This window comes from Lasiodiplodia theobromae (genome assembly GCF_012971845.1).
Source record: "Lasiodiplodia theobromae strain AM2As chromosome Unknown scaffold_32, whole genome shotgun sequence".
NCBI classification, from domain to species: domain Eukaryota; kingdom Fungi; phylum Ascomycota; class Dothideomycetes; order Botryosphaeriales; family Botryosphaeriaceae; genus Lasiodiplodia; species Lasiodiplodia theobromae.
The window spans coordinates 103031-128606 of NW_023336511.1; the positions used below are offsets into that span (position 1 = coordinate 103031).

General features: G+C 54.2%; 7 protein-coding genes across 7 annotated transcripts; 3 read left to right on the top strand and 4 right to left on the bottom strand.

The window, feature by feature from the left end:
• Positions 1-1217: 1217 nt before the first annotated feature.
• LTHEOB_9500 (Histone-lysine n-methyltransferase) lies at positions 1218-4332 on the top strand (the record flags this gene model as incomplete). The annotated part of the gene is made up of 4 exons (XM_035519095.1): positions 1218-2427; positions 2480-2895; positions 3019-3215; positions 3270-4332. The coding sequence occupies 4 exons, from the start codon at positions 1218-1220 to the stop codon at positions 4330-4332; spliced, it is 2886 nt and encodes a 961-aa protein (XP_035368727.1).
• A 1425-nt stretch (positions 4333-5757) lies between these two features.
• Positions 5758-6922, bottom strand: LTHEOB_9501 (Nitrogen assimilation transcription factor; the record flags this gene model as incomplete). The annotated part of the gene is made up of 4 exons (XM_035519096.1): positions 5758-5824; positions 5878-5936; positions 6214-6711; positions 6758-6922. 4 exons carry the CDS (start codon positions 6920-6922, stop codon positions 5758-5760), a joined length of 789 nt encoding a protein of 262 aa, XP_035368728.1.
• Positions 6923-10713: 3791 nt separating this feature from the next.
• LTHEOB_9502 (Aspartate aminotransferase protein) lies at positions 10714-13021 on the bottom strand (the record flags this gene model as incomplete). Its single annotated transcript, XM_035519097.1, has 3 exons — positions 10714-12577; positions 12651-12864; positions 12925-13021. The coding sequence occupies 3 exons, from the start codon at positions 13019-13021 to the stop codon at positions 10714-10716; spliced, it is 2175 nt and encodes a 724-aa protein (XP_035368729.1).
• A 635-nt stretch (positions 13022-13656) lies between these two features.
• Positions 13657-15826, top strand: LTHEOB_9503 (Amino acid/polyamine transporter I; the record flags this gene model as incomplete). Its single annotated transcript, XM_035519098.1, has 6 exons — positions 13657-13843; positions 13894-14107; positions 14190-14622; positions 14671-14772; positions 14822-15007; positions 15059-15826. The coding sequence occupies 6 exons, from the start codon at positions 13657-13659 to the stop codon at positions 15824-15826; spliced, it is 1890 nt and encodes a 629-aa protein (XP_035368730.1).
• A 456-nt stretch (positions 15827-16282) lies between these two features.
• LTHEOB_9504 (uncharacterized protein) lies at positions 16283-17581 on the bottom strand (the record flags this gene model as incomplete). The annotated part of the gene is made up of 2 exons (XM_035519099.1): positions 16283-16540; positions 16610-17581. The coding sequence occupies 2 exons, from the start codon at positions 17579-17581 to the stop codon at positions 16283-16285; spliced, it is 1230 nt and encodes a 409-aa protein (XP_035368731.1).
• A 588-nt stretch (positions 17582-18169) lies between these two features.
• Positions 18170-19618, bottom strand: LTHEOB_9505 (Pre-mRNA-splicing factor slu7; the record flags this gene model as incomplete). The annotated part of the gene is made up of 1 exon (XM_035519100.1): positions 18170-19618. One exon carries the CDS (start codon positions 19616-19618, stop codon positions 18170-18172), a length of 1449 nt encoding a protein of 482 aa, XP_035368732.1.
• A 305-nt stretch (positions 19619-19923) lies between these two features.
• LTHEOB_9506 (DNA polymerase zeta subunit) lies at positions 19924-25160 on the top strand (the record flags this gene model as incomplete). The annotated part of the gene is made up of 2 exons (XM_035519101.1): positions 19924-20161; positions 20209-25160. 2 exons carry the CDS (start codon positions 19924-19926, stop codon positions 25158-25160), a joined length of 5190 nt encoding a protein of 1729 aa, XP_035368733.1.
• Positions 25161-25576: the final 416 nt, after the last annotated feature.

Below are 25576 nucleotides of genomic sequence, written 5' to 3' on the forward strand. Positions count from 1 at the left end.
TGAGTGAGGATCGTCTGGGAGAGAGAGTCGGACCATCACAACAACAATGTCAACCACCAAGGTTGCTGTACAAGGTAAATACGAGTGTCACCGGCATCTCCTCTCCCATGATCCAGAAAGTCCATCCACATGGGAGTGTCAGAAAAGACTTCCACTGGCCAATCGAAGGCCCATCGGCGGAGGCAGTGAAGTCTCTGCAGCTGTTCTACAGAACCTCGGCCCCGAGATTTAGAGGCTTCATGAGGCCATGCAGAGGCTTCCTGCACCCGGAAGAGGCATATGAATGCTCCCAAAACAAGAAGTGTAGGGAAGGGGTGGCTTGAAGCGGGCCGATTGACAGCGATCACTGCTACTCGGGTGCTGAACAACAAAGGACGCGGCAGGTGTGATCACGCAAGCTTGGCAGTCATGACTTGAGGCTGCGTGGGAGGAGCTGGCTGGCCAGGCGCGTGCGCAGAGACCTGGCTGCTGACGGGGCAGTCGGCCGTGCCTGGAGGCATGTCACAGGACGTGGCGATTCCCCGAAGCATCGGAAGAGACGGACAGCGCCTTGGCCGGGCTTGCGGGAGCTCACTTCGCAGATACTTGGGCATCTTCAATCAGGGAGAGCTGGTGTTTTCCCAGCCTCCTGTGCTGTGATGGGGCAAGCTTGAACACACCGCCCGGCGCCGAGGTGAGCGGATTGGGAGGTGGTCATGCTCAGGGAGCGTCCCCAGATGAAGGGGAGGCCGGCGGAACAGCGGCTCGAGGCCAATGGGTCAGTGAAGGGGAGGGATATCACGGTCTGCGGCGGCGGAGGACGACCGGGCAGGCGTGTTTGCTAGGCGGCAGAAGCGGGCGAGTCATATGTGCGGGATTATGCGAGCTGCGGGAGAGGGCAGGCGAGGGGTCGTTGATATTGTTGCGCAAGGTGGCCGGCCACCGACTCTTCTATTTACCTAGTGCCTTCCCAATCCATCCCACGCGAGCCGTGAGACGACGCCCACCGCATCCGCCCTTCCATCACCCCGACCTCGACTCGCCCAGTCTGGTGTTACGGCGGAGCGGTCACTGCGAGCCATCACGTAGCTGACGCTCGTTCGTTGGTCGCTTCGGCTGCACATCCCAGCGGCCTGGTCTTCTCCCTCGCACGCGCACGCGTTCGTTCCTCTCCACCACCGTTCCGCGCGAGCTGCTCCTCCGCTCCCGCTCCCGCCACCCACCAGGACCTCAGCGCCATGCTGTCGTCGGCCCAGCCCAAGCCGCAGGGCCGCCCAGCCTCGCCGCATTCGGACTCGTCGACGCTGTCCAACATTACCGTCGCCGACCCTATACAGCCCGCCGCCAGCTCAGTCGCCGCGTCCTCAACGCCGCCGACCAGCCAGTCCGACGACCAGAGCGTGCACGAGGACGCGCACAAGCAGTCGGACCTGCACGCCGACCTGCACCGCAGTCGTCGCCACAGCTCGCGCGCGCGCGCCGCCGTTGCAACGTACAATGACAAAGAAAACGCCGGCACGCGCATTCATACGCCGGCAAAGTACCGCAAGGACAAGGACACACCGCTCCAGTCACCACAGCAGTCGGACAGTCACCAGCCCGAACACGACGCGTCGACCGAACCCCCCAGCCCGTCCAAGCCCCCCAACGAGCCAATGCAGCGCCGTCACAGTGCCCGCTCCCGCACCACCGTTGTAACATACAATGACAAGGAGAATGCCGGAACAAGGATCCACACGCCCACCAAGTACATCGATGGCACCTACATCCGCAAGACCCTCCACGACCCCATCCCCATGCCGGGGAGGCCGCAGCTGCCGTCGCCGACCGAAAGCGTGAAGAAACGCTCCGTGAAGCCACGCGCGAGCGGTCTGCGCACCGAGCTTCGCGCCGACAGCGACGATGACAGCCTGGCAGACGCGACTTCGGCCTCACCCCGGAAATCGGCGCGATCGGGTCAGAACGCCGGCAAGACGGGCCAGCGTGCCGCGTCGCAGCTGGGAAAACGCGGTCGCGACGCCTTCCAGACCAAGTCCAAGGCCGCTTTGCGCAAGTCAGACAGCCCATTGAAGAAGAGACAAAGGAGGGCGGCATCCGAACCCACCCCCGAGCCCGCCTCTCAGATACCCCGGCCAGACGTGAGATATGGCGATTGCGGCGGCAAGACCTGGCTCATTGCGGGCAAGTACTACAAAACTGGCCAGGACGATTTGGCTGGAGAACTCTCTACGGTTCCCGGCCACAAGCCCAAGAACAAGGATGGCAGTGCCGGCGTGAACAGGAGTCTCCCGCTCCCAATGTTCTTAATGGCGGAAAAGCTGGACCTTTACCCCAAGAAGAAGGTCCCTGAGCACAAGCGCCCATTCGAACCGTTCCAGCTGCCTTATGATGTCTTTTGTCCTCTGCCCAAGGAGGCCAAGGTAAAGGATTGGAGGGAAATGAAGAGAAGTAAGTACTGCCGTCACACACCCATGGCTTCGTGCATCTAACAAAGAAACAGACGAATACAAGGGTGAAGATGCTCAGGAAATCAAGGCAAGGGCGAAAGATCAATGCAAGAAGCAAAGGCAGATGGAGGCATCAACTTGCAACTGCATTGGCCGCTGCGACAGGGATAGTTGCTTCAATGCCTCGCTCTTCTTCGAGTGCGACGACAGGAGCTGCAACCTTGGTCCTGATTGTGGCAATCGGCAATTCACCAACCTGCAGAAGCGCTACAAGGATGAGCTTCGCCAGGGAAAGTATTTCAAGAGTTTCAACGTCGGTGTCGAGGTCGTGGAAACGGAGAACCGCGGCCATGGTGTCCGGGCCATGCGGCCTTTCCAGAGCGACCAGATTGTCGTTGAGTACATTGGCGAGATCATCACTCAGCAAGAAAGTGATAGAAGGATGAACGAAATTTACAAAGACCATAAGGTGAGTTCTCTTGGCGGTCTCGGGAGCCCATGTTTCACACCGGCTTTGTTTGGTCCCTTACGTGCTGCACCCTTAAACGCGAGTCCCGTGTTTCCCGGGGGATTGGCTGACATTTTGACGCAGTGCTTCTACTTGATGAACTTTTACGACAAGCTTATTATCGACGGATACCGCGGAAATGTAGCCCGCTTCGTCAATCACTCATGCGACCCGAACTGTAGGATGGAGAAATGGACTGTCAATGGCGAACAAAGAATGGCGTTGTTTGCGAACAGACCGATCATGACTGGGGAAGAATTGACCTGGCACTACAACTTCGAGTAAGTGGCCGTGAACGAGTTGATGAGAGAGTGTCACCAACCTTGCTTTTTTAGGTCATACGGTAAAGAACAGCCGTGCTATTGCGGGAGCTGGAACTGCGCAGGAGTCATCGGACGGCGTAGGAACAAGCCCCTTAAGGAGCCCACTACTGGTAACAAACGTAAGTCTCCGGATGACGTAGAGGAGAGGCCCAAGAAGAAGCCAAAGGTCACAAAGCTGGTTGAGGCCGCCTCGAAGGCGGCTTCAAAGACCGGCAAAAGCTTATTGTCAAAGACGAAAGAGGGCCTGAAAGGACTTGTGCATACAGTCGCCGCTGCGACATCTACGCCAGCTGTGGAAGGCAAGAAGAGCAGAGATGAGCGGGCTGCCAGGAGATCTCTGGCAGCTGCAAAAGAGTCGTCAAATGAGAGCACGCCAGAGCCGTCCAGCAGTTCACGGCCCACCCGGGCCACGAGACAGCAGCAGAGCGCCAGCCCCAAGAAGAGTGCACCTCAGACTGCCGTCGGGAGGCTACAAGCTGAAAAATCTTCTCGGCGCCTCGGTTCAAGGTCCTCGTTGTCAAAGGCCGTCGCAACTCCCGAGGATCGACCGCGGTCGGCTCCGCCACGTACTTCCACACGCAGCAACCGCGCAATTTCCGTTAACGATGACGAAGAGGATTCGGAGCTTCAGAGCACCCCCAAATCTCGGAGGGGCACTCCGACTTTGGTTAAGAGGATCCCCAAGGCGAGGTCTCCTCTTTCGGTATCTTCGAAGAGCACGGCTACACGCAAGGCAGCAAGCTCCATCAGGAAATCCACTGGCGCGCAGATGGTCCAGAACGCCAAGGAAGCCAGCGAGTCGCAGAGCTCGAATTCGGAAACTGACTCGGCGTCGACTCCTCCCACGGAACTTAGTATGGCAACTTCCTCCAACACCGCTCCCATGGCTAACGATACAATGGCTTCCTCAGACGCCGCTGGTCCAGTTTCCACAGCCAAGGGTGCGGCATTGAGGCAGGCGAGGTTGTCCTTCTTGCCTAATGGGCTGAGCTTTGAGAAAGGCGAGGCGGAGGCTGAGAAACCAGCGAAGAAGGTTGTGAAGAAGAGGTCCAGCAGGTCTGTCCTGGATGCTTGATTTGCCATAGAAAGGACGTGGGTATAGGAGTTAACGTGGGAGGTGTTCTTAATGACCCCGAAGTGCAACGAAACGGATGAGGATGGGGTCAATGATTAGCTCAGGTTGAGTAGGATCTGAGGACTGCGTGGAGACGATGCATCACTATGTGTTCTGGGTCATTTGGGAATCGGGGTTCGAGCTGTTTCTGTTACCATTTTCCCGCCTGCTTTCTTCAACAACTGCATGGGTATACGTAGCTGCCGGACGGGTGAAGGCCAAAGGAACGGGGGACATATGACAAATCTCCGAGGAGGTGACCAGGAGCCTTTTCATTGCTTGGTCGCAGGGCAATGGTGGGCATGGACGGCTCCCTGAGCATATCTTCTTTTTCCTTCCTTTACTACTACTACATGTTTTTGGGTCCTGCATCTGCACATCTGGAAATCGGTGGGGTAATGCGTTTCACCCTTTTCCTCTTTTTTTTTTTTTACCTCTTTCCTTTCGCATGGAAGGTGGTGGTGACGGGACGTGGTGCAAAATCCTGGGTTTCTTTTTTCTCTTTGATTCATTACAAGGTGCATCACTTCTTATTGGTGGGTGACAGGCGTTTCTACTTGTGTCAATAGTAATGGGAGTACATGTTTTCCTGGAAACTTGATGTGTTTTTTTTTTCCTTTGGCTTTTTCTTCCTTTCACTGGTGTGCTGTTAGGAAGATGGAGCGTGCTACTGTTCAAAAAAGGGGGGGAATAGCTCGCTATCAGCCATCATTTACTGGAAGCATAATGGTGAAAAGTCGGATAGTAATTCAAACCTACGCTAGGGATGGCGGCGGACAACGCGACGTGGTGTGAGCTGCCCAGTTGATGTCCTGTTGGCGGGTGGGGTGCTGCGGTACGGAACGAGCGAAACCGGAGAGAGATTCTTTCAAGAACAAGATGTCATTCGATCAAGGTGGAGAAACGGGTGACTTTACAGCAGGATTACGCAAACATGTTGTCGGCTCGGAGGCTGACTCCGGCTCCGACAACTGACTTTATATAAACGCACACCACCCTTGCTAGGTTACTGGCATCGAGCCTTGCTCATTAACATTGGTCAGAAACTGTCACATTCAGCTCTAATCGATCAATCTTTTGTACGAATCATGTACGCGAATTTGCTTGATCCGTGGAATGCAGTTTTTCTGCCTCTCAAAATTGGAACAAGCTGACTCGACATTTTCAATGCCGGATGGAATGTCACGACGGCAGCACTTTGGTACAATATCCTTCGGGACCCAGCATGTGTGGCTGTGCACACGGAAATGACGCGACCGAAACATCCGACCGCGAGCCAAAATCCTCAACGAAACTCCCGTGATATCCTGCAGTTCATCAAGGACGCAAACCTCATCCAATGTGGCCGGAAGTTTGGGCAAATCAAAGAACCAGGAACAACAACGTCTAAGGCTCATACCTAGGCTGATCCGGGAACGCAGCATTCAACGTATGCAGATCTGCAATCATGTTTCTGTCCAAGAGTCAACCGGGCCAGTTACGAAGGCGGCGCGTTGATACACCTACCCAAAACCCTGCGAATCTTGGCACCGTGTCGCCGAAGGGACAGAAGAGGAAATGACGGGCTATACGGGAGGTGTCAGTGTCGCCCAGTAGGTGGATGCATGTCTAGGAAAAGTCTCCCGAGGATGAAAATGCCAGTCCACCGTCTGCCCACAACGTCTAGGATCGAGGTGTCGCTGCGAATCCGACAAAGGATAGCTTTCGATGAGTCTTCCAGGAATCACTGTACTTGGCCGATTGCGCCAAAGGCAAGTTTCTGGTCCCCTGGACATTATGATGCGACGACATTGACTCAGCCCGCCAGAAACATGTGCAAAGAGGAAAAAGCGGGACGCTTACATCTATCGGAATGCTTTCGTATTCAGCCTGGAGCACATTGAAGTCCATATTATAGTTTTCGTACGACCACGGAGCGGCCGAGGTCCAGCTAGCGCCGGGTGGCGGGGCGCCGCCGGGCAAGACACAAAGCGGCGGCTCTGCACCATTAGGACCGACTTGGAGCGTGGGCGACACATCACACTCGGTGGTTTGGCGGCGTGAGCTCGATTCGGGGTCGACCAAGGCGCCATGTCGGTGGGTTCGAAGGTCCTGGGCGACTTGTGTCGTGTTCTGGAAGCCATCGGCAGCGAGCTGGCGTGCAGTGGCACAGGCCCGCTGGGGATCTGGGTCAACAGCAATTCCGGTAATGATGTCTTTAAGGTCTTCGACCTGCCTGGACAGGGTTTCAATGCGGCTCTTCAGGGCAGATGTGCGCCGCTGGTCTCCATCGGCATCGTAGGCGCAGTCGGTTCGATTCCTCGCCAGGCATGGCGTGCAGGTGGGGCGCTCCCCATCACACTGCGAAGGTAAGAATGGCCGGCAGGGGTGGGGCTTGGGCGTTTACCTTGTGCTTCCTGCGCTGACAGGGTTGGCAAGCGACAGCGACGACCGTCTTGCGCTTGGGTTGGCCGGAAAGGCGGCGGCGGCGGCCTGGGCTGGAGTCGGTCGCGGGAGTGTTTACAGGTGTCTGCATGCCGTGCTGCTGCTTTGGCTGAAGAGAAGGAAGCATTACGGAGAGTGTTGTGCCTGGGGCAGCGGCTCGGGGTGCCTGACCAGCCGCTGTGGCGGCGCCAGATGGCGAGATGGCTGGAGCGAGCCAGGGACGTGTGCCGGAGAAGCAGTCCGCGGTCGCGTGTCAATCTCAAAACACAACGCGGGAGAGGCGGCGAGCAGGTTGGTGTTGAGTAGGGAGCACTGACGTGTGGGAGCAGCAGAAGGCTAATAGGTCTAGAGCGGATGAGGAAATTGCCACTGGGCGCAGTTTACTCCGTAGCGCCAACCCACGCGCTTTTCGCGTCGCGAACACGCCAATCGCCCCACGCTGCGTCATCGCCAAAGCTGTCCCTGAGCCTCTCTTGTGTAGAACAAAACTCCCTCTCGTGCGCGTTCTGAGTGCATTCCACTCTACACTGGCGAATTCGGCTACTCTTCCAGCCAGAGTAATTACTTTTCATTCTACACCGCGGACCCCGGCCGCTCGCTCGACCCTCCCATTCCGTCAGCCCGTCGGTGGAATACGCCTCCTCTTAGGACATGGTATGTCGGGGCTGTGGTACTCCAAGTTAAGCCAAGCGGATTCCTCCACCTCAGGAACGACAAAACGTGACCATGGACGAGAATAGCCTACATCGAGTTCCGCGAGCCCTGGCCTCTACCCGCTGCGTCTCTTGTCTCACGTATTCGTCAATCGGACGGAACCCGCAATCCGCGTGCCCGAGGGCCAGCTCTTTCAGTTCGAAAACGGTATCATTCAGGCTAGCCATCTCGGCGCGAAGGAGCTTGTTGTGCGCCAAAAGCTGGCGATGCTCATTATCCAGCCTGCTTGTCCAGTCCCTTTTCCTCTGTCGGCACCTGTTCGCCGCCAGACGGTTCTTTTCCAGGTTCACCTCCCGCCTGCATCTTGCTTCCGGTCTGGGTCGCTTGGTTGGCTTCCTGGGGCTTTTGTTTTGGCTATTGCGTCCGGTTGTCCCGGATATAGTCTGTTGGCTTTGGTAGTATTGGCTCGCCATATCGTCAAACCCACACGCCGAGCCCCCCGAAGGATGCCTGTTCAGACGTGCCAAATCGCTGCCCTCATCGGAGAGAACATCATGATTCAAGGAGCCTTGCAGCGCGTAATCGCCAAGTGACGTTACTAGGCCATCGCCGAAAGGCGCCTGATGAAAATTGGAGAGCTTCGAAAAGAATGCAACATCGGACAAGTTGTCGAACCGATTGGACATTAACATGGGATCCGCAGCATGACCTAAGGTGTGATGAGAATCAAAGCGTGGCCCAAAAGCCAGAGGCTGGTTGATTCCGGACGTCATCGATCGTAAGAACGAGGTAGCGTTAAAGGGCCACTGCCAAGGAATATTGGGAACACTGGCGTAGCAAGCTTTCTGTACTGTTCTCACAGGGGTGTAAGTATATTTTGAAGAGGCTGATTATTTTCTTGGGCCGTGAGGAGCTGGAATGCTTTTTTAAAGGAAAGGGCAGGGTCTAAGAAAAGGACAGTGACGCCAGCGTATGTAGCCCCCAGCGGTTCGATTGCAAACAGGAATGATGCAAAGCGGAATCGGGTCCGGGTGAGACAGGGACCATTACATCCGCCAAGCAATGGAGGCAATCGGGGGTCAATCACTACCAGCACCCAGAGCAGAGAGCAACAAGAACTCTAGCGCTCTAGGCCGCGACAAGAGACGGGCTTAGCCTCCTCACGGCGAGAAGCGTTGTCTGAGTGGACACCTACTCGTAGAGAAGGTGGGGTTGCGCCGCAAAGATTGGCTCGCGCGACGGAAAACACTCCGACTCCCTGGTGGTCGCTTTCAGCAAATCTCAAGACAAGAATATCTCTTGGGGCTAGCGTGGATTTGTTTTTCGTTCATACCATGGGTAGTTGAAGCTATCATCCTGATGTGAATGTGGGATTAATAATTATATTTCACGTCCGGACGATGGTTTCAACTACCCATAAATGTCCTTTTTCATTTTTTTTTTAAAAAAAAACGAGGAATGCTTACGCTCTGTTCTAGGGCCCTCCTATCCTTCGCGCTAGCCATCGGCTACAGTACCCTCTGTCAGAATACGGGCGTCCGCAGAAACAATAGGGCAAGCACCAGTGGGGACCGGAGCGGGAGCAGAATAATTCTCTGATTCCCTCATTTCGCGCAATACTACTTTATCTCTGATACGTCCATGCTGGAATCTTGCTATGCATAATACTACATTGACTAAAAGTGAATGGAAAACGTAATGTTACAGTGCTCATGTAAATGGAAAAATACGTGTTCTTCAGTATAGAATAATGAGGCTCACATCACAACGTGCCACTTCTTGCTCTCCTACAAGAGAAGTGAATCGATCATGGAATCACGGAAAACGCATTGGCGATTTGTTGTAAAGACCCCCTATGTCGAAGATTTAAAAGGAGTAGATGCCGATAAAGAAGGAGAAACAGAAGGTAAAGAAGTAGAAGATAAAGAAGAGTATACTGTAGGCAAAGTAGGAAAAGGTAGCCTTGAGGCCGATATTGATGGACATTGCAGCACTTGGCTGGGAGACACAAGGGCAAATGTCGATCTACTGAGAGGTGCTTGCACACCAAGATGCTGAATCGCGTAATGCTGCTCGAAGTCGGCCCCCATTGGAAGTAATAAAGAGGGGCGGTAAGAGGCACACGCTCAAATGACCATTCGTTAGGACGAAAAGCACCTAGGATTCCGGTTGTAACTACCGAGAAGTGAGGGTTGTATAACCAGATGAAGTCGGAGGTCCGCGATACTTGTGAATTGGAGCTCCGTGTAGGGGCAGCGAATGTCTGGACAGGGCATTGGTGTGGTGAACTAGGCTCAAGGAGATGCACCAATTTGATGGTTGCGCATGTTATCTTTGCCGTCTGCAGACGATCCGCACTCAACGCATTTGTAGAACGTTGAATGCTTATGGAAGGCAATAATGCGATCTTGCAGCATCTCAAGGGTAGCGAAAGATCTCGGCCATGTCTCAAAATAACAGCAGAACATGCCGTCGGGTTGAGTATCGGGATTAAAACCAGAGCGAATTTCGGAATCTGGGAGTCCCGTCCGTATTGCGGAGCAAGAAGGGGGGACTTTCCTGGGCGGAACACCGAGACATGATCCTTCGAGCTGATAAGGTAGGGATTATACTTTTTGTATAGCCATCCCAGTTCCAGTCCTTCTTAGCGTTGATGACATTGATTGACGACAGCCAGGTAATGAAGGTCGAATGGGTAACCGGCAAGGAAGAGGGATCTTCAGACTTGCGGTCGTTGAGCGTATCATCCACAAGTTTCTGGTATTCTTCAGAATCTTCGTCCAGCTCCTCCTCATCATCTGATTTATCTTCATCCTCTTGGCTACTGTCATCAGAGCTGCTGTCATCATCATCATAGTGGGTGAGATCGATGGGAAAGTTGCCTTTACTACTACCAGATTGGGCGAGGAGATGATGATTAATGGGAGTAGTGCTGGTATCCCCGGCCTGGGTAAGGCGACGAGAATAGAGGGCAGTCCGTTCCAGAAAGGGGTTCGTTGCATGCCATATGTTCGCAGGGGGCTGAGGCAGCTCGCTCAAACATGGAGGTATCATGTCCTGATTTTCGTAGGGAGTCTGGGTTGGGATAGTTTTTCCAAGCCGTCATGCACGGTAGTCCTCGACGAAAATAGTCTGTATGGTGGCCATAGCATATCACCAGTGTGCGAGGTATGGCAGAATCGTCACACGGGATAGATCGTTATGTGTGGCACATCAGCTAACAAGAAACTGTATGCTGATGTTGTGGCATTCAGGGAGGGTCATTTAAGTCCCACGTCTCTCTCGGAACTCAGTCGTGACCACGTTTCTTCCTTTCACGGCCTCCATGTCGTGGTAAAAGTCGGCGAGACGGCCCTTGTAAAGCCGCATGACATCATTGAAGCGCGTTGAGAATTTCTCCCTATCCTCAACTGAAGTAAACTGAAGCTTAACCCAACGCAGATCCTTGATTGCGAAAGGATCTGGCGGTATCGGTGGCTGTGAGGCACCAAGGGTTGCGATGTTCCAGGACTTGAGACCATCGGCGGAGGTGACATGGCGGGCTGGTAGAGGTCCTTTAAGGTGTTCAATCACAATCGCTTTGCAACGAGATCTGGGACGGCGGCAGTCGCAGGCCTGGATGTTGATGAAAGTATCTTCGTCCATGTCGACAGACAGAAAGGAAAGGGAGCCGCCTTTCTTGGACTCCAGAAACAAAATCAGCTTGGGCATCTCTGGCTTTTCCATGCGGATGGCGATGGTCCCCGAGCCTGTGTCCATCCGTGAAATTCTAGTTCCTGTGAAGATGGTGCTCGAGACGCTCCCTTCTATAATGGAAGAGGGAGCCATTGACAACGTTGAGTCTCGCCTCCATTTCTCGACAAAGCTTTCAGTTGGTGGAGATGCCGAACTCTTCGACAGGAGTCTCCCCCGAGGCTCATCTGGTCCGATGGGGTTGGTGGGACTGACTGTACTGCTTTGGCTGCTTTGCTCCTCTGGTTGATGTTGAGTAGGACGTTTTCTCTGCCAGATTTGCACCTTCCCTTTGTCCTTGCTCATCGAGCCCCCAAACGAGAACCTTCCCGCATTGTGACGTTCGACTTCCAAATCACCAAGGTATAAAACCGTTTTGTAACCAGTTATGATTTCCTGAAACTTAAGAAGGTCGCCAAGCGTGGTGAAAGATGGTGATATGCCATTTGCGGATTCCCTGTCGCTCTTGAATTTGACGTTAAGGGCAGTGCTTGCGGAGCTCGGACATGCGTAAATGGGAACGAAGTGTGCCTTGTCCAGATAGGCGTCGAAGCGATGGACGTCGTTGAACTCTCTGTTCCCTGTCGTTGTGGTTGCAGTGTTTTGGATTTGGATGGTGCTGTCGACGTTCTGGAGTACTCGTAGCTTGTGGGTACTTGAGCCCCTTTCCGAGGATAGCGTGACGTTCAACAGCTCCGTGAGAAAGACACTGTCATCTCCTGTCATGTCCTGCTCACTTTCTTCGTCTTCAGCTTTCCAGAGTTGGAAGTCGTCATCAGGCAAGCGGAGAATAGTTTCCATGTCTGGCTCAGGAGCGAACGACTGCTTCCAGTGATCACACTTTTTTGAGAGCCGGTAGTCCATTCGGCTCACGTAGCGCTGCCAGAGAGAACCTTCGGGCAGTTTCCTGTACTCGACGCTTCTTTTTATCCTTCTCATGATCCAAAGGCACTTCATCAGATTGAGATATGTGTCAGTCTCCGAGGTTGAGTTGCCATCCTGGAAGCAGCGTATGAAGGCATCCATGCCGAGCTGCAAGGGAAATGTGTCGGGATCTTGACATTCCGGATGGTGTTGGACCATGGCGTCCTCCAACCGGGCAGCCAAATTTTCTGGGACTTGTAACGAGAGTAGTTTGCGCTCTTCGTCGGTGCTGGAGCTGGTGAGAATGCCCTTGATCTCCTTCAACTCGATCATGACCTCGTCGTGAAGATCAAGGATAAGAGCACGGATATCGGCCAGCATCTTCATCTCGAGCGGCTTAAGGATCATGAGGATCTTTATGTTGTGGAAGGCTAGGCGGTCGCGCAGCCTTGCTACCTCAGGCTCGATTTCTATGTTCCAGACAACATTGAGCACGAAATTTTTCCTACCGCCACCGTGCCGGAATTTGGACCTGCTCTCGAGTCAGCAGATCCTTATTAGGCAACCTCCTATAAAAGAAGATCAGAGGCTTGAGGATTCCCTACCTATCAGAGAGCAATTTCTCGCACTCGTAGAGAGTGGACCGGTAGTCTCCAATTATGAGGTGAAAATCGGTCATTGGGAGCAACTCCTCTTCATCGAAGGGCCGCAGGCGGCCGCGTTGGAGCTGGTTGTAGGCATTTTCGATGACGGCTCTGATTGTCTCCAGGTTTTTCCCAAGATTTCGTAGTGCGAGACCAAATTCGACGTACTGCTTATCTAATGGGAACAGTTAATACCAGAAGGGCCCCCGGGAAGGGGGAGGAGGAAGATTCGTACGCGCATTCTTCACCTGGTTGAAGCCCATGTCCCAGAGCCGCCAGACCAGTTGGATTGTCTGCGCAAGTGCGCTAGCTGCTTGCAAAGTTTCGAACATGGTGAGCACAGCTGAGTGCACATCAGAGGTTGATCGCTGGTGATAACCGCCAGTCCGCAGCCAGCCGGAATGCGAAGGCACCCGCGTCGCTCATCAGCCGCACATAGCACTGCCCGCGCTGATAAGCCGCTTGGCTGCCCTTCGCCGGTGGCCCTGTTTGGCAAGGCTGGTATTGTATTGTACAGCATCCTCCTGCAGCCGATGGCTAGCGTGCATCTGTTTTCTTTGTCCAACGCCGCAAAACAGTGGACGCTAGCGCGCTTGACCTATCACATCGTCTGTATAGGCATAGTCATCCCCTGTTCTGGCGCCTCGGCTCCAAACGAGGTACGCCATTCCTCGAGGCCGCCCCCACCCTTCGACGCCTCCTCGGCTTTTTGAGCCCATCCAAGACGGTGCTCCGCCGTGTGGCTGCACAACAGCAGTCCCGTGTGACCGGATTAAGCGCCCCCAGCTTGTCTCAGCGCTGCGAGTGAGCAGATCCTTACGACTCATGCAGCAGCTATGTTGCCTGCCGCCCTGGCTAGGCAGACTTGCTGCTCAGCCTCGTCGGAATGCGAAATCAATTAAGATATTGCAGCAGCCTCGTGCTATTGAGATTGGCATCCCACGCTGCCCGACTTTAATCCCTCATCATGGCCGTAGACGAAGAAACCCATGCCGAGGCCCAATCCGTTGGAGGAAGCATTGAACTGGACCTTGAGGATCGCCTGTACCTCGAGGCTCAGAGGGACCCTGAGCGCATCGCGAACAAAATTTCCAGAGGCCCACAGCGCCTGGGCTTCTGGTCAATAATATGCATTATCATCAACAGGATGATGGGTACTCTCCTCCATTGCGATAGTGACGTCCACCTCTGACCTTATCTCTAGGAAGCGGTATATTCAAGACACCTACAACTTTACTAAAAGGCACACAAAGCGTTGGCGTGTCTCTCCTGTTCTGGCTTTGCGGTGCTCTCGCAACCCTTGCCGGCGCCATGGTATTCATTGAATTCGGCCTAACCACACCACGATACCTCATCGACGGCCGCAAGGAGGCTGTACCACGGAACGGAGGGGAGCTAGTATATCTCCAGTATCTTTTGTCAGTTCCGTCCTAGATTTCTTTTCTCATGGTCTACGCCCCGCAATGTTTCGCAAGGGTGATCAGACTAACCATGCCACAGCAAAAAGCCCAAGTACTTCATTACATGCATCTATGGCCTTCTATTCATCATCATTGGCAACATGGCTGGCAACTCTATAGCGTTTGGAGACTACGTACTCAGAGCAGCTGGCCACGAGAGCCCAAACAGGGCTTCAGTCCGAGGAATCGCTCTTGGCGTCATTACTTTTACTTGCCTCTTTCACGGTACCTGGAGAAAAGGCGGAATCTGGCTGAACAACATCTTCGCTGTCCTCAAAGTTGCTACTCTCTGTTTCATCATCGTTGTTGGCTTCTGTGCTCTTGGGGGAGTCTTCGGCGACAAAGCGAACAAAGCAGCCACGAATTACGCCCTGGATAACTCATTCAGCAACACATCTCACTCATCATATGGCTATGCAGAAGGGTTCCTCTCAGTCATTTTTGCATACACCGGATTCTCCCAGTCGAATTATGTAAGTATACTACAGTCCACACCGGGAACCTATACTGATGTACCTCAGGTCCTGAGTGAAATCGACCAGCCACGCAAAAAATTCCGGAAGGGCGTTCTGACTGCAGTGGGTACAATGTGCGTTCTCTACATGCTAGTCAATGTAGCTTATGTGAGTATTACACCATGGTTTCGTAAATTGCGTAGTCTCATACATGCAGTTTATTGTTGTCGATAAGAACGATCCCCGGCTCGACGGGTCCGATGTGTCTGCTCTATTTTTCCAGAACACATTTAATGGTGGCGTAGCCTCAAGAGTGCTCAATGCTTTCATGGCTATCTCCGGTCTCGGTAACATTATCGTCATGACATTCACTGCAGCCCGCGTCAAACAAGAGATTGCCAAGGTAATCCCCATTTCGCATCAACACAGAAAGCTTTGCTCATAATAATCTCAGGAGGGCGTTTTGCCTTGGCCGAAATTCTTTGGCCAAAGCTCCAACATATTTGGCCGCATTTCGAACCGCCTGCTTGGCCGACCCGTCAAAGACTCTGAATCCATTGAGGCAACACCCGTGGGTGCGCTGACGTTACATTGGGCGTTCTCTGTCCTCCTTATCCTCGCCACTTGGGGCCAATCTACGGAGAACGCATACAACGTCCTTACACTTCTATACTCTTATTGCATTGGCTCGCTTCTCAACACAGTGCTCGGTTTGGGCATGCTTTACCTCCGCCTGGTCACCTGTCATCGCAAGAGCCACCACAACAATGGCAAAAACGAAGATTCAATGCACAGCCGCACTACTAAATCCGCAGGCTGGCGGGCTAAATCACCCTTTAACCATTATATTTCGACAACGTGCGCCTTCGTCTTTTTCATTGCGAACCTTTACCCGCTTATCGGCAACTGGATCCCACCCTCCGATATCACTGAGACATCGTCGGTCAAGGACCTCGTTCCCGATTACCCCTGGTATCTTGTCCCGACTGTCGGCTGGGCGCTTGTTGGGTGCGGTGTGTTGTACTGGTTTGCCTTCGTTTTTGTCGTGCCGCAGATCGGGTACCGCAAAGGCAAGGAGTTCGTTGTGGAGAGAGAGCCGTTCTTTCACGTCGAGCATGGCTACCATGTGCAATGGCATGAGATTGTGAGTTTTAACTGGGTGGTTAAGGGTGGGAGAGGTGGCAGCGCAAGCGATGATGGATATGATCTGGATGAACGCTAAGGCTGCTTAGCTTGGGTTGACCAATGATCAGAAACAATGTTCTTATGCAGGCAGACTTGTCAATGTTAATGTTCGTGGTATGATTGATGCTGTCAGTTATGCGTGTTGAATTTGCAGTAATAGTATTCGCTAAAGTTCCCTCTACGACCTACAGCATTTTTTCACTCAATCAGGGGAGAAATCTAGCAGAGTTGGAGATTTGCCCGGAGAGAGTAGTTAGTCACTTTTAAATTTTGGCTATGTCATCAAGGACATTTATCCTTCTTTCACCAACCGAGACAACATAACAGGGAGGCATGGATAATCAATATTCCCTTAGCCATTTACAGCTTACAGAAAACTCCAATTCAGTACAATGTAAGAAAACTTGTGCAAATGTTCTCCGACCGTAAAAGTCCTACTGAAATCACTACTTCCATACAAGCACTGTCAATCCCTCGTTGTCTAAAAAGTATTTCATACTGTGGCTTGTTGCTGCAAAGTCGCCATCAACGCCGGTGGCATATCGCCTGTCCCGTCGTCGGGTACTGCTGGCGCGGTGATGCCTCCCTGCCACGATCCGCCCTCCTTTGACCATTCCACATGACCGCTCGAAGTCGTCCGTAGGATGGTCGCCGAGAAATTTGTCAGCTTGGGGCAGCTCTCCTCCAATTTGCGCATGTCATCCGCCGACGGGAAGGTGTGGTTCAGAGCATGACGACGAGGATTCATGACCTGGAAGTAACACCCATCATTGTCAGTCACTAAACCTTAGGCTTATCATTAATGAGAAAATGCACTTACGGCCATGGAAAATTCCAGCGTCGGGTTCCCCACAATCTCCACGCGCTCGATTTCGGGGCAATGTCTGAGCGCCTCCATCAAGCGGTTCTTGCACATTTCGGTCGGCTCGATCTCCAGCGTCACGCTGAGCACCAGCAGGCCGGTGTGCTTCTGAAGCACCGTCTCTAGATCGTCGACGGTGAAGGTGTATAGGGTCGTGTTTAGTGCACGGAGCGCCGTCGGGGCAGTCTTTTCATTCGTCAGTTCGTAGACGAGGTGATTCGCGTGGCTCTTGTGGAAAGCCATGACGCCTTCAGGCTTCTGCTGCACATCACCCTCCTCGGTCACGTTGGTCGGGTCCTCCGGGTCGTCGGTATTGTCGGGCGCAGCGACGTTGAAGCTGCACATGACGAGGCTGGGGTTGACGAACGCTGGCAGCTCCTCTGCGGGTATGCGGTGCAGGAAATCTTCATCCTCGTGGCGGAAGGTGTAGTTGAATTGCAGGAACATGAGGCGCTGGTCCGGGTCCCGTGCCGTCAGCTTCTCGCCCACGGTCTGGAAGAAGCCCGGCCGCGCGAAGACGTCGAGCAGCTGGATGGCGCGCAGTTCGCGCAGCTTGTCGAAGAAGGCGACGGCATCGTCCTGCGCCGCCGTCGTGATGCCGCACAGCAACTGGCTATATGCATCGAAGCTGCGCACGTGCGGGAGTGCATCGGCCAGTGCCGACAGGAAGCCTGCCGGGAAGCCCAGCGAGAAGAGCTCGAGAGTCAGGCTCTGGATGCCTTGCGGCAGCGCCGGGATGGGCGCGAACTTCTCCAGCTCCTTGGGGTACTCGTCGATCTTGATGTCCGACGTCAGCGTCAGCGCCTTCAGCACTTGCGCCTCGGGCGGGAAGTCTGGGATGGCGAAGGACTGAAGCGGTATCTGCGCGCCCTGCGCCAGCGCGGGGTCCACAGGCTCTTGCGGGCCTGATTGGGGGTCGAGCTCAGCCATCTTGCTGGTAGAATGTGTAACAATTGCTTGCGCGGTGGATGAAATTGATCGAGGGAAGACGGGAAATGGCAGCGGAGGATCGAGGAGGGGTTGCCATTGTATTTAAAGAAGGTCGTCGAGCCCTCAAGAACCGGTGGCAGCATGTGCGGGGGAAGCATCATGACGTCCGGGGTTTGGCGGAAGCTGATGCGGAGAGGCTCGTCTGGAGGGGCCATGACCCTGCAAGTGGGATGCGGGGAAAGCTGTTGCAGGGAGCTGTCATGACTCGGCCGTTGAGCGCCGCTTGCGTACCTGGCCAGTAGTACTTCAAGAGATGCGTCGGAAAAGAGCAAACGCTTCGGAACCGTATTCCGGACCGGCAAGGATGCGCTCAATGTCCGTGCGGATGTGTATATCTTCCCTGTTTGGTAACATTGCACATGGATAGCAACGTGGGCGGGGGATATCTTTACATTTCAGAGCTCTACGTAGAGACTTCTGTGCCAACTTTTTGCTGACCTGCAAGCCATCAACCGGAAATGCGCCAGAACAATGCAGGCCCAGCCAAAAAACGCCAAACTCCTTACCAGTTGGGGATGACCTGATCACTCAAAGTAGCTCGTCTTTCCCGAGCAACTTGGACATGGGATCATCTGCGGATTGCTTTTTCCGCCTATACTCCTCCATCTCTTCTTCTGTAACTCCATCCGTCATCTCTGCCAGGCGCCTCTTCTTAGTCTTGGCGTCCTCCTTGGCCTTCTCATCCCTATCCACAGCGTTCGGTACGTGCTCCTCGAGCGTTTCCTCCTGCTTCCATGCGACCTCCTTGGGGACTTCGTCCACGTCTGCACCGGTCCTGCGAAGCTCTGCCTCCTCAAAAGCCTTCTTGCCCGCCTCGCCAGTACAGTAACTGTTCTTGACTGTAGAGTGACAACATGCGTATCCCCATTGGAAGTTCGACCACCAACTGCCCCAGACAGAGGTATGGTTGTTGATCATGACATCCTCTGGATACTTGGATTTGGCCTTTGTCTTTGGTAGCCCCTTGATGCGCCCCTTCTCGTCGTACTCGACGAATTTCTCGTTCTCGGTGACGGCAGCGCTCTTCATGGGAGCATCTTGCAAATGCTCCGAGCCGCCGTACTTCGCCAGCAATTCCTTCTTCTTTGCTGTGCGCTTGGCCTCGGCTTCTTCCTGTTCCTTCTTCCTGAAATACTCGCCAGACGTAGGATTGGCCTGTAGGTGGAGTTGATTCCGGTCGCCTCGCTGTTGTGACTCCCAGGCAACCCGCTGTGCTCTCTCAAACTCTGCTGCATCACCCGAAGCTCTCATAAAGCCTTCCTCCGCTACCAGTGCCGCAGACTTGTCCGCCGTCGCACCACTGTCAACCATAGACCTGGTTTTAGGGTCGTACTTCGCCGAGTCCAGATCGAGGTTGAGCAGATACTTGGCCGTATCTTCACGAATGCGCAGGTTCCGGGTGGATGTTGGCTGTTTCCGGCCCATGTCCGCTTCGGCCTCGTACTTGGCACCTTCCTCCTCTGCATCTTCCTCGTCGTCTCCCTCCTTCTTGTCATCGCCCTTCATCTTCCGCCTCATTTCCTCCAGCTCATTGTATTCCTCAATCACGGCGTTGTACTCGGACGGATCGTAGCCGTTCCAGCGGTCACGCTTGGCGTCCCAGCCCAGCTTAACATCTTGCACGACCTCATCAGCTTCGATGTTCTTGCCGGTCCACCTTGCGCCGGCCTTGCGCGGGCGGCTCAAGCAGTCCTTGGCCTTGTGGGTCATGGCGCCACAGTTTTCGCAGGCTCCTTTGCGGAACTTGGTCGCGGCGGGGCCGGCCTTCTTGCCACGATCGTACCATTTCGACTGACTGGTGTCGAGAGCAGACTTGTGGAGACGCTGATGCTCGAGGTAATCGTTGGCGTTGGTGGCGGAGGAATCCTCGGTGTCATCGGTGATATAGAAGGGCTTCTTGGCGATGAAGCTAGGGATGTACTCGTTGCGCTCCTTGTTGGCGGCCTCGGCCGGCTTGCGGGGTTGTCCGGGTGGCATAATGGGCGAACAGCGGGTGGCGGAGCGGTGGTGAAGGTGCGGCGGGCGGAGGTCGAAAGTCGTGAACGGGTGCAATGCGACGGCGAGAGGCCGCGGTTTCTTGCTGCCTGACTCGCGCAGGCGCGTCAAAGGCACGTCAACCCGCTCCCAGCCTTCGCTCCTTCCAGCCAACACAAACATACGACGCGTTTTTACCACTGTCCTGCGCGTTTCCTGGACCGCCTAACTGCGAACTCCATGCGCATCATGCTCCAGCCTCTCTGCGGCCTTTTCTCCACTTCAACATTTATTTGGCGCCGGCCTTGATGGACGTCTTCCGCTTCCGCCTGAATTGTGTCGACCACTATCAGGCTACTCCTACAGAATTTGACCCGAAGCTGCACCGCGAATTGGGCCTGCCGTCCGAGCAACATAATGGATACCAAGTACCCGTCATTCGCGCTTTTGGCGCCACCGAGACTGGCCAAAAAGTGTGCGCTCATATCCATGGCGCATTGCCATACCTCTACCTAGAGTATGATGGGAGCTTGGAACAGGATGCAGGTAAGAACATTTCGCTTCGCAAATCGGCCGCACACTTACACATGCAGTCGACGCCTACATTCAAAGGCTGCGCATCTCTATCGACCACGCGCTTGCCATCAGCTACCGCCGAAATGCGTACAATAGCAGACTCCATTTCGTCGGCCATATAAGTCTGGTTAAGGGTGTCCCTTTCTTTGGATACCACGTTGGCTACAAATACTTCCTGAAGGTGTATATCCTCAATCCCCTGAACATGACCCGACTGGCCGACTTGTTGCAGCAAGGTACTATCCTTGCAAAGGTCATGCAGCCCTACGAGAGCCACCTGCAATACCTACTGCAGTGGATGTGCGACTACAACCTGTACGGGTGCGCGTATATGGACTGCGCCAAAGTGAAATTCCGCGACCCGGTGCCAGATTCTCTGGAAATGAGAAACCCGGCACACAAATGGCATGATCAATCAATATTGCCCGGCTGGATATCGGACGCGAACGAGCTACCGCGCCAGAGCCACTGCCCAATCGAAGTGGATGTCTGCGTGCAGGATATCCTGAATCGAAAAGAGATTCATTCCAGGCCTATCCACCACGACTTCAAGGAACGATTCAACCATCTCGCGCCCGACGAGAAGTATGTGCATTCCATGGCCGGTTTGTGGAGGGATGAGACGATTAGGCGGAAACGTAGGATGGGTCTCACGGACCCTGGCAGCAGCCCATTTCCCCCCGAAGTTCTAGTATCAATGTCGGCAGATCCACGAGACACCAGAGACGGCGGTTGGATTCATGAAGAGGAATACCGAGAGATTATGTCGAAGCTTGTAGACGAAGAGAGAGGGGTTGAAAGTTGTAGTGATATTGGTTTTGATCATTTTATCAAGCCACACCCTCGAGACTCGGAGATTAAGACTGTCCTCGAGAGTGTCGAAGATCTCTTCCCAGCACAATTGGAAATTTTCCATGCAACCCAAAAACCCGCTTTCCACTACCGAGCCGATGGTGCACCCCCGCCGCTTGTGAACGAAGAGAGCGCTACCCAATTGAACGACGGTGACAGCGCGTACGACTCAGATGAAGAACACGCCAAGGAGGCCGCCCTATCTCAAGCGGCAGCACAGCTAAACGACACAGGTACCGTGGATGAAGGACTATATGATGGGCAGGACGCAGATCAGGACGAAGCTCGTCCTAGTAAAACTCGCTACGGGGAGCATGTTCAAGGTCCAGGCGACTTTGTAGAGCCAGTGTTAGGCGATGAAGAGCAGGGCCCATTCAATTCGCAGGATGAATACGGAAGTTTCCACGACGATTCCTTTGAAAGCTCTCCTGATCAACCTGACCAAAATCCTGGCGAGGTGTCAATAGCAGCGAGTCCTGCAAAACGCAGGAAGCTACATGGCTCTGCGGAAGGCTCCCGCCGAAAAAATAGTGAGGCACAACCGGATAGCTCTCCGATGAACCCATTACGAAGTAGACTGGTATTTCCATCAAGACGCGTTGCTTTCGATGACAATGTCCGCGACACAGCAAGATCAAGAGACAGTCCTCCGAAAAACGCCAGTCAGAATATGCCCGCGAGTCAATCATCCCAGGGTAGCATCAAGGCTCAAGGATCGCACGGACCAAACACGCTCTCGTTCCCTGTCGTCAAGAATCCCCATGCTCCCGAGACAGCTCTACGCTTGAGCCAAAGCGAGGGGTGGTCCAACTCTCAGAAGACGTCTCGTACTCCTTCGAAACCCTCCTGGCAGACCATGGCAAAACATCCACTATACACACCATTGAGCAACGAAAAATCCAATGCCACTGGTGCAACAAGCCATCCAATGATTTCATCACAAGGAATACAAATGGCCGAACAACTTCGAGCTGGATCCTTTGTCTTCTATGGTCCTGCGGTCCTCTGTTTTGCTCAGCCTCCTCCCACGGCGGAGGCAATATCGACTACGATGCTCGAATATGGCTTACCACCCGTTATCTATCGAGATGCCTACTACAGCGACGAACGTGACGTGCCAGATCGGCCTCGTGAATACGCCGGGCGCGAGTTCAGGCTTGAAAGCAACACTGTTCCGTTTCTGCCACCTTTTGACCCGACGGGCAGTTCACCTGCAAACTTTGGGGAGAAGCCTGGGATCGTCGTAGATAAAGCTAAAGAGAAGGCCAAGCATCGGCAACGAAGCATGAAATGTTCTCTCTTGAACTGGGAGTTCGCTACTGGGCCCCCAACTTATGCTGAGGTTGAACGATGGCTAGACGAAGAGAAGAACGCAAAGGTTACCCCCGACACTGATGTGGACCCAGTTGCAGAGGAACAAAAAAGAATGCGGACCAAAGCACAAGTTTCACAAATTGAAGGACCAACTCAAAAGAATAGACACGGCTTCAAGTACTTGCAAAAACACAAATCGACGAGTGTAAAGCACGAGACGCAGTACATGAGTATCATGAGCCTCGAAGTACACGCCAATTCCCGTGGAACCTTACTTCCAGATCCCGCGGAAGACGAAATTGCATGCATTTTCTGGTGCATTCAAACTGATGATGAGGGGTTGCATCTTGGTGTTTTGGCATTATCAAGCGAGGATGGAGTCGCAAAAAAAATGGCCAAACACCTTGACTTGCAGGTCCAGTACGAGGCCGATGAGCTTGACCTCCTCACTACAATGGTCGACATCGTGCGACAATTCGACCCGGACATCTTAACAGGCTACGAGGTACACAACAGCTCTTGGGGTTATCTTATCGAGCGTGCCAGATTGAAGTACGAGTACAATCTCTGCGACGAGTTCTCACGCATGGAATCCCAATCTCATGGTCGCTTCGGAAAGGAGGCTGATCGATGGGGCTTCACTCATACGTCCACGATACGAGTCACCGGCAGGCACATGCTCAACATCTGGCGCGCAATGCGAGGGGAATTGGACCTGCTTCAGTATACTATGGAGAACGTCGCCTTCCACCTTCTCCACAAAAGGATCCCGTATTTCAAACACGAGGACATAACCAAGTGGTACCAAAGCGGCAAACCTCGCGATTTGGCCAAGGTACTTGACTATTTCTTGTCGAGAGTGCAGTTGAATCTCGACATTTTGGAAGCCAATGAAATCATACCACGGACAAGCGAACAGGCACGTCTACTCGGGGTTGATTTCTTTTCTGTCATATCCAGAGGGTCGCAATTCAAAGTCGAGTCTCTCATGTTCCGGATCGCGAAGCCGGAGAATTTCCTTTTGCCGTCTCCATCGCGCAGGCAAGTTGGCCAGCAAAACGCACTCGAGTGTCTACCTTTGGTCATGGAACCTCAAAGTGCATTCTACAACAGCCCTGTGCTGGTCTTGGATTTTCAGTCCCTCTACCCATCGGTGATGATCGCGTACAACTACTGCTACTCGACCTTGCTCGGCCGGATTGTCAGCTGGCGCGGTCAGAACAAGATGGGATTCACGGACTTTAAACGCGAGCGGCGTCTGCTCGAGCTGGTCAAGGATTATGTCAATGTTGCGCCCAACGGCATGATGTACGTGCGGCCGGAGATGCGCAAGTCGCTGTTGGCGAAGATGCTGGGCGAGATACTCGAAACACGCGTTATGGTCAAAAGCGGGATGAAGGTGGACAAAGACGACAAGACGCTTCAGCAGCTACTGAACAACCGACAGCTGGCGCTCAAACTCATTGCCAACGTCACGTATGGCTACACATCGGCTTCGTACAGCGGGCGCATGCCGTGCTCCGAGATTGCCGACAGCATCGTCCAGACGGGCCGCGAGACGCTCGAAAAAGCCATTGCCTTCATCCACAGCGTCGCTGAGTGGGGTGCTGAAGTCGTGTATGGTGACACCGACTCCATCTTCGTGCATCTGCCCGGCCGCACGCGCGCCGAGGCTTTCGATATTGGCGAGAAGATCGCAGCCGCCGTCACCGAGCGTAACCCGCGTCCCGTCAAGCTCAAGTTCGAAAAGGTCTACCACCCTTGCGTGCTTCTGGCAAAGAAGCGCTACGTCGGCTTCAAGTATGAGTCGCGACAGCAAGAGGAGCCTGAGTTCGATGCCAAGGGCATCGAGACGGTGCGCCGCGATGGGACGCCAGCGGAGCAGAAGATCGAGGAGAAGGCACTGAAATTGCTCTTCCGCACGCAAGACCTCAGTCAAGTGAAGCGCTACTTTCAGGCACAGTGTCGAAAGATCATGGAGGGGCGGATTAGCATCCAGGACTTCCTTTTCGCGCGGGAGGTCAAGCTGGGCACTTATGCTGACAAGGGGCTGGGTCCTCCAGGTGCTCTGATAGCCACCAAGCGCATGCTAGCCGACCACCGCGCAGAGCCGCAGTATGGCGAGCGCGTGCCGTACGTCGTCGTCACCGGCGCGCCCGGCGCCCGCCTCATCGACCGCTGCGTCGACCCCGAGCGCCTGCTCGCCGACGACCAGCTCGAGCTCGACGCCGAGTACTACATTTCGAAGAACCTGATACCCCCGCTCGAGCGCATCTTCAACCTCGTCGGCGCCAACGTCCGCGCCTGGTACGACGAGATGCCCAAGGTGCAGCGTGTGCGGAGCGTCGCCGGTGATGCCGTGGCCGTCGGTGCTGGTGGTGGGCTCGGCGGCGTCAAGAAGAGGCTGGAAAACTACATGCGCTCCAGCTCCTGCCTCATCTGCCGCGCGAAGCTGGACCACCAGTCGTCATCGCGAGAGCAGCAACAGCAACAACAGCAGCAGCAAAAGCTACCTCTCTGCGATACCTGCCTCTCACGCCCTGACGCCGCGTTGCTGGAGCTCCGCACCCGGCAGCAGCGCGCTGAGCGTCGCGCGCGTGACGTCAACGACGTGTGCCGGAGCTGCGAGGGCGCCTCTTTCGGCGACGAGGTGCGCTGTGATAGCAGCGATTGTCCAGTCTTCTACTCAAGGGTGAAGATTAGAGCCGAGGTGAAAACTGCGAGGGGTGGCCTGGAGAGGGTGCTAAGGGAGTTGGAGAAGGAGCAGGAGGAAGAGGATCATGGCGAGGGACTGGATTGGTAAGGTGCTGGAACTGAGGCAACGGAGAACGATATAGATAGCCTCTAATACAGTAAGGATCGAACAGAAAATCCGGAGAGAAGACAAATCTACTACTACAATGACGATCCAAATCCTTCTTGAAAAAGCAGAGCCCCTTGGACAAGAGGGGTTACTGGGCGCGGAAGCCCATCGCCGTTGAATGGTGGAAAATATAGGCTTCGGAGCAGCGCTTGATTCCTCTCGCTTCACCATTACTTCTTTCTATTTTGATGCCTGGTTAGGATACGAGCATGGACGGACAGTGTTAAGCGGGGCTCCGTTATCTCTGATCATCAGGGCGGGCCTTGGAAGGGGTCCTCGTATTCGGTCAATCCTGTCTTACAGGAGAGACATAGGAAACGGCTGCACAGTCGAGAGGAAGATACTGCAGCCAGGTT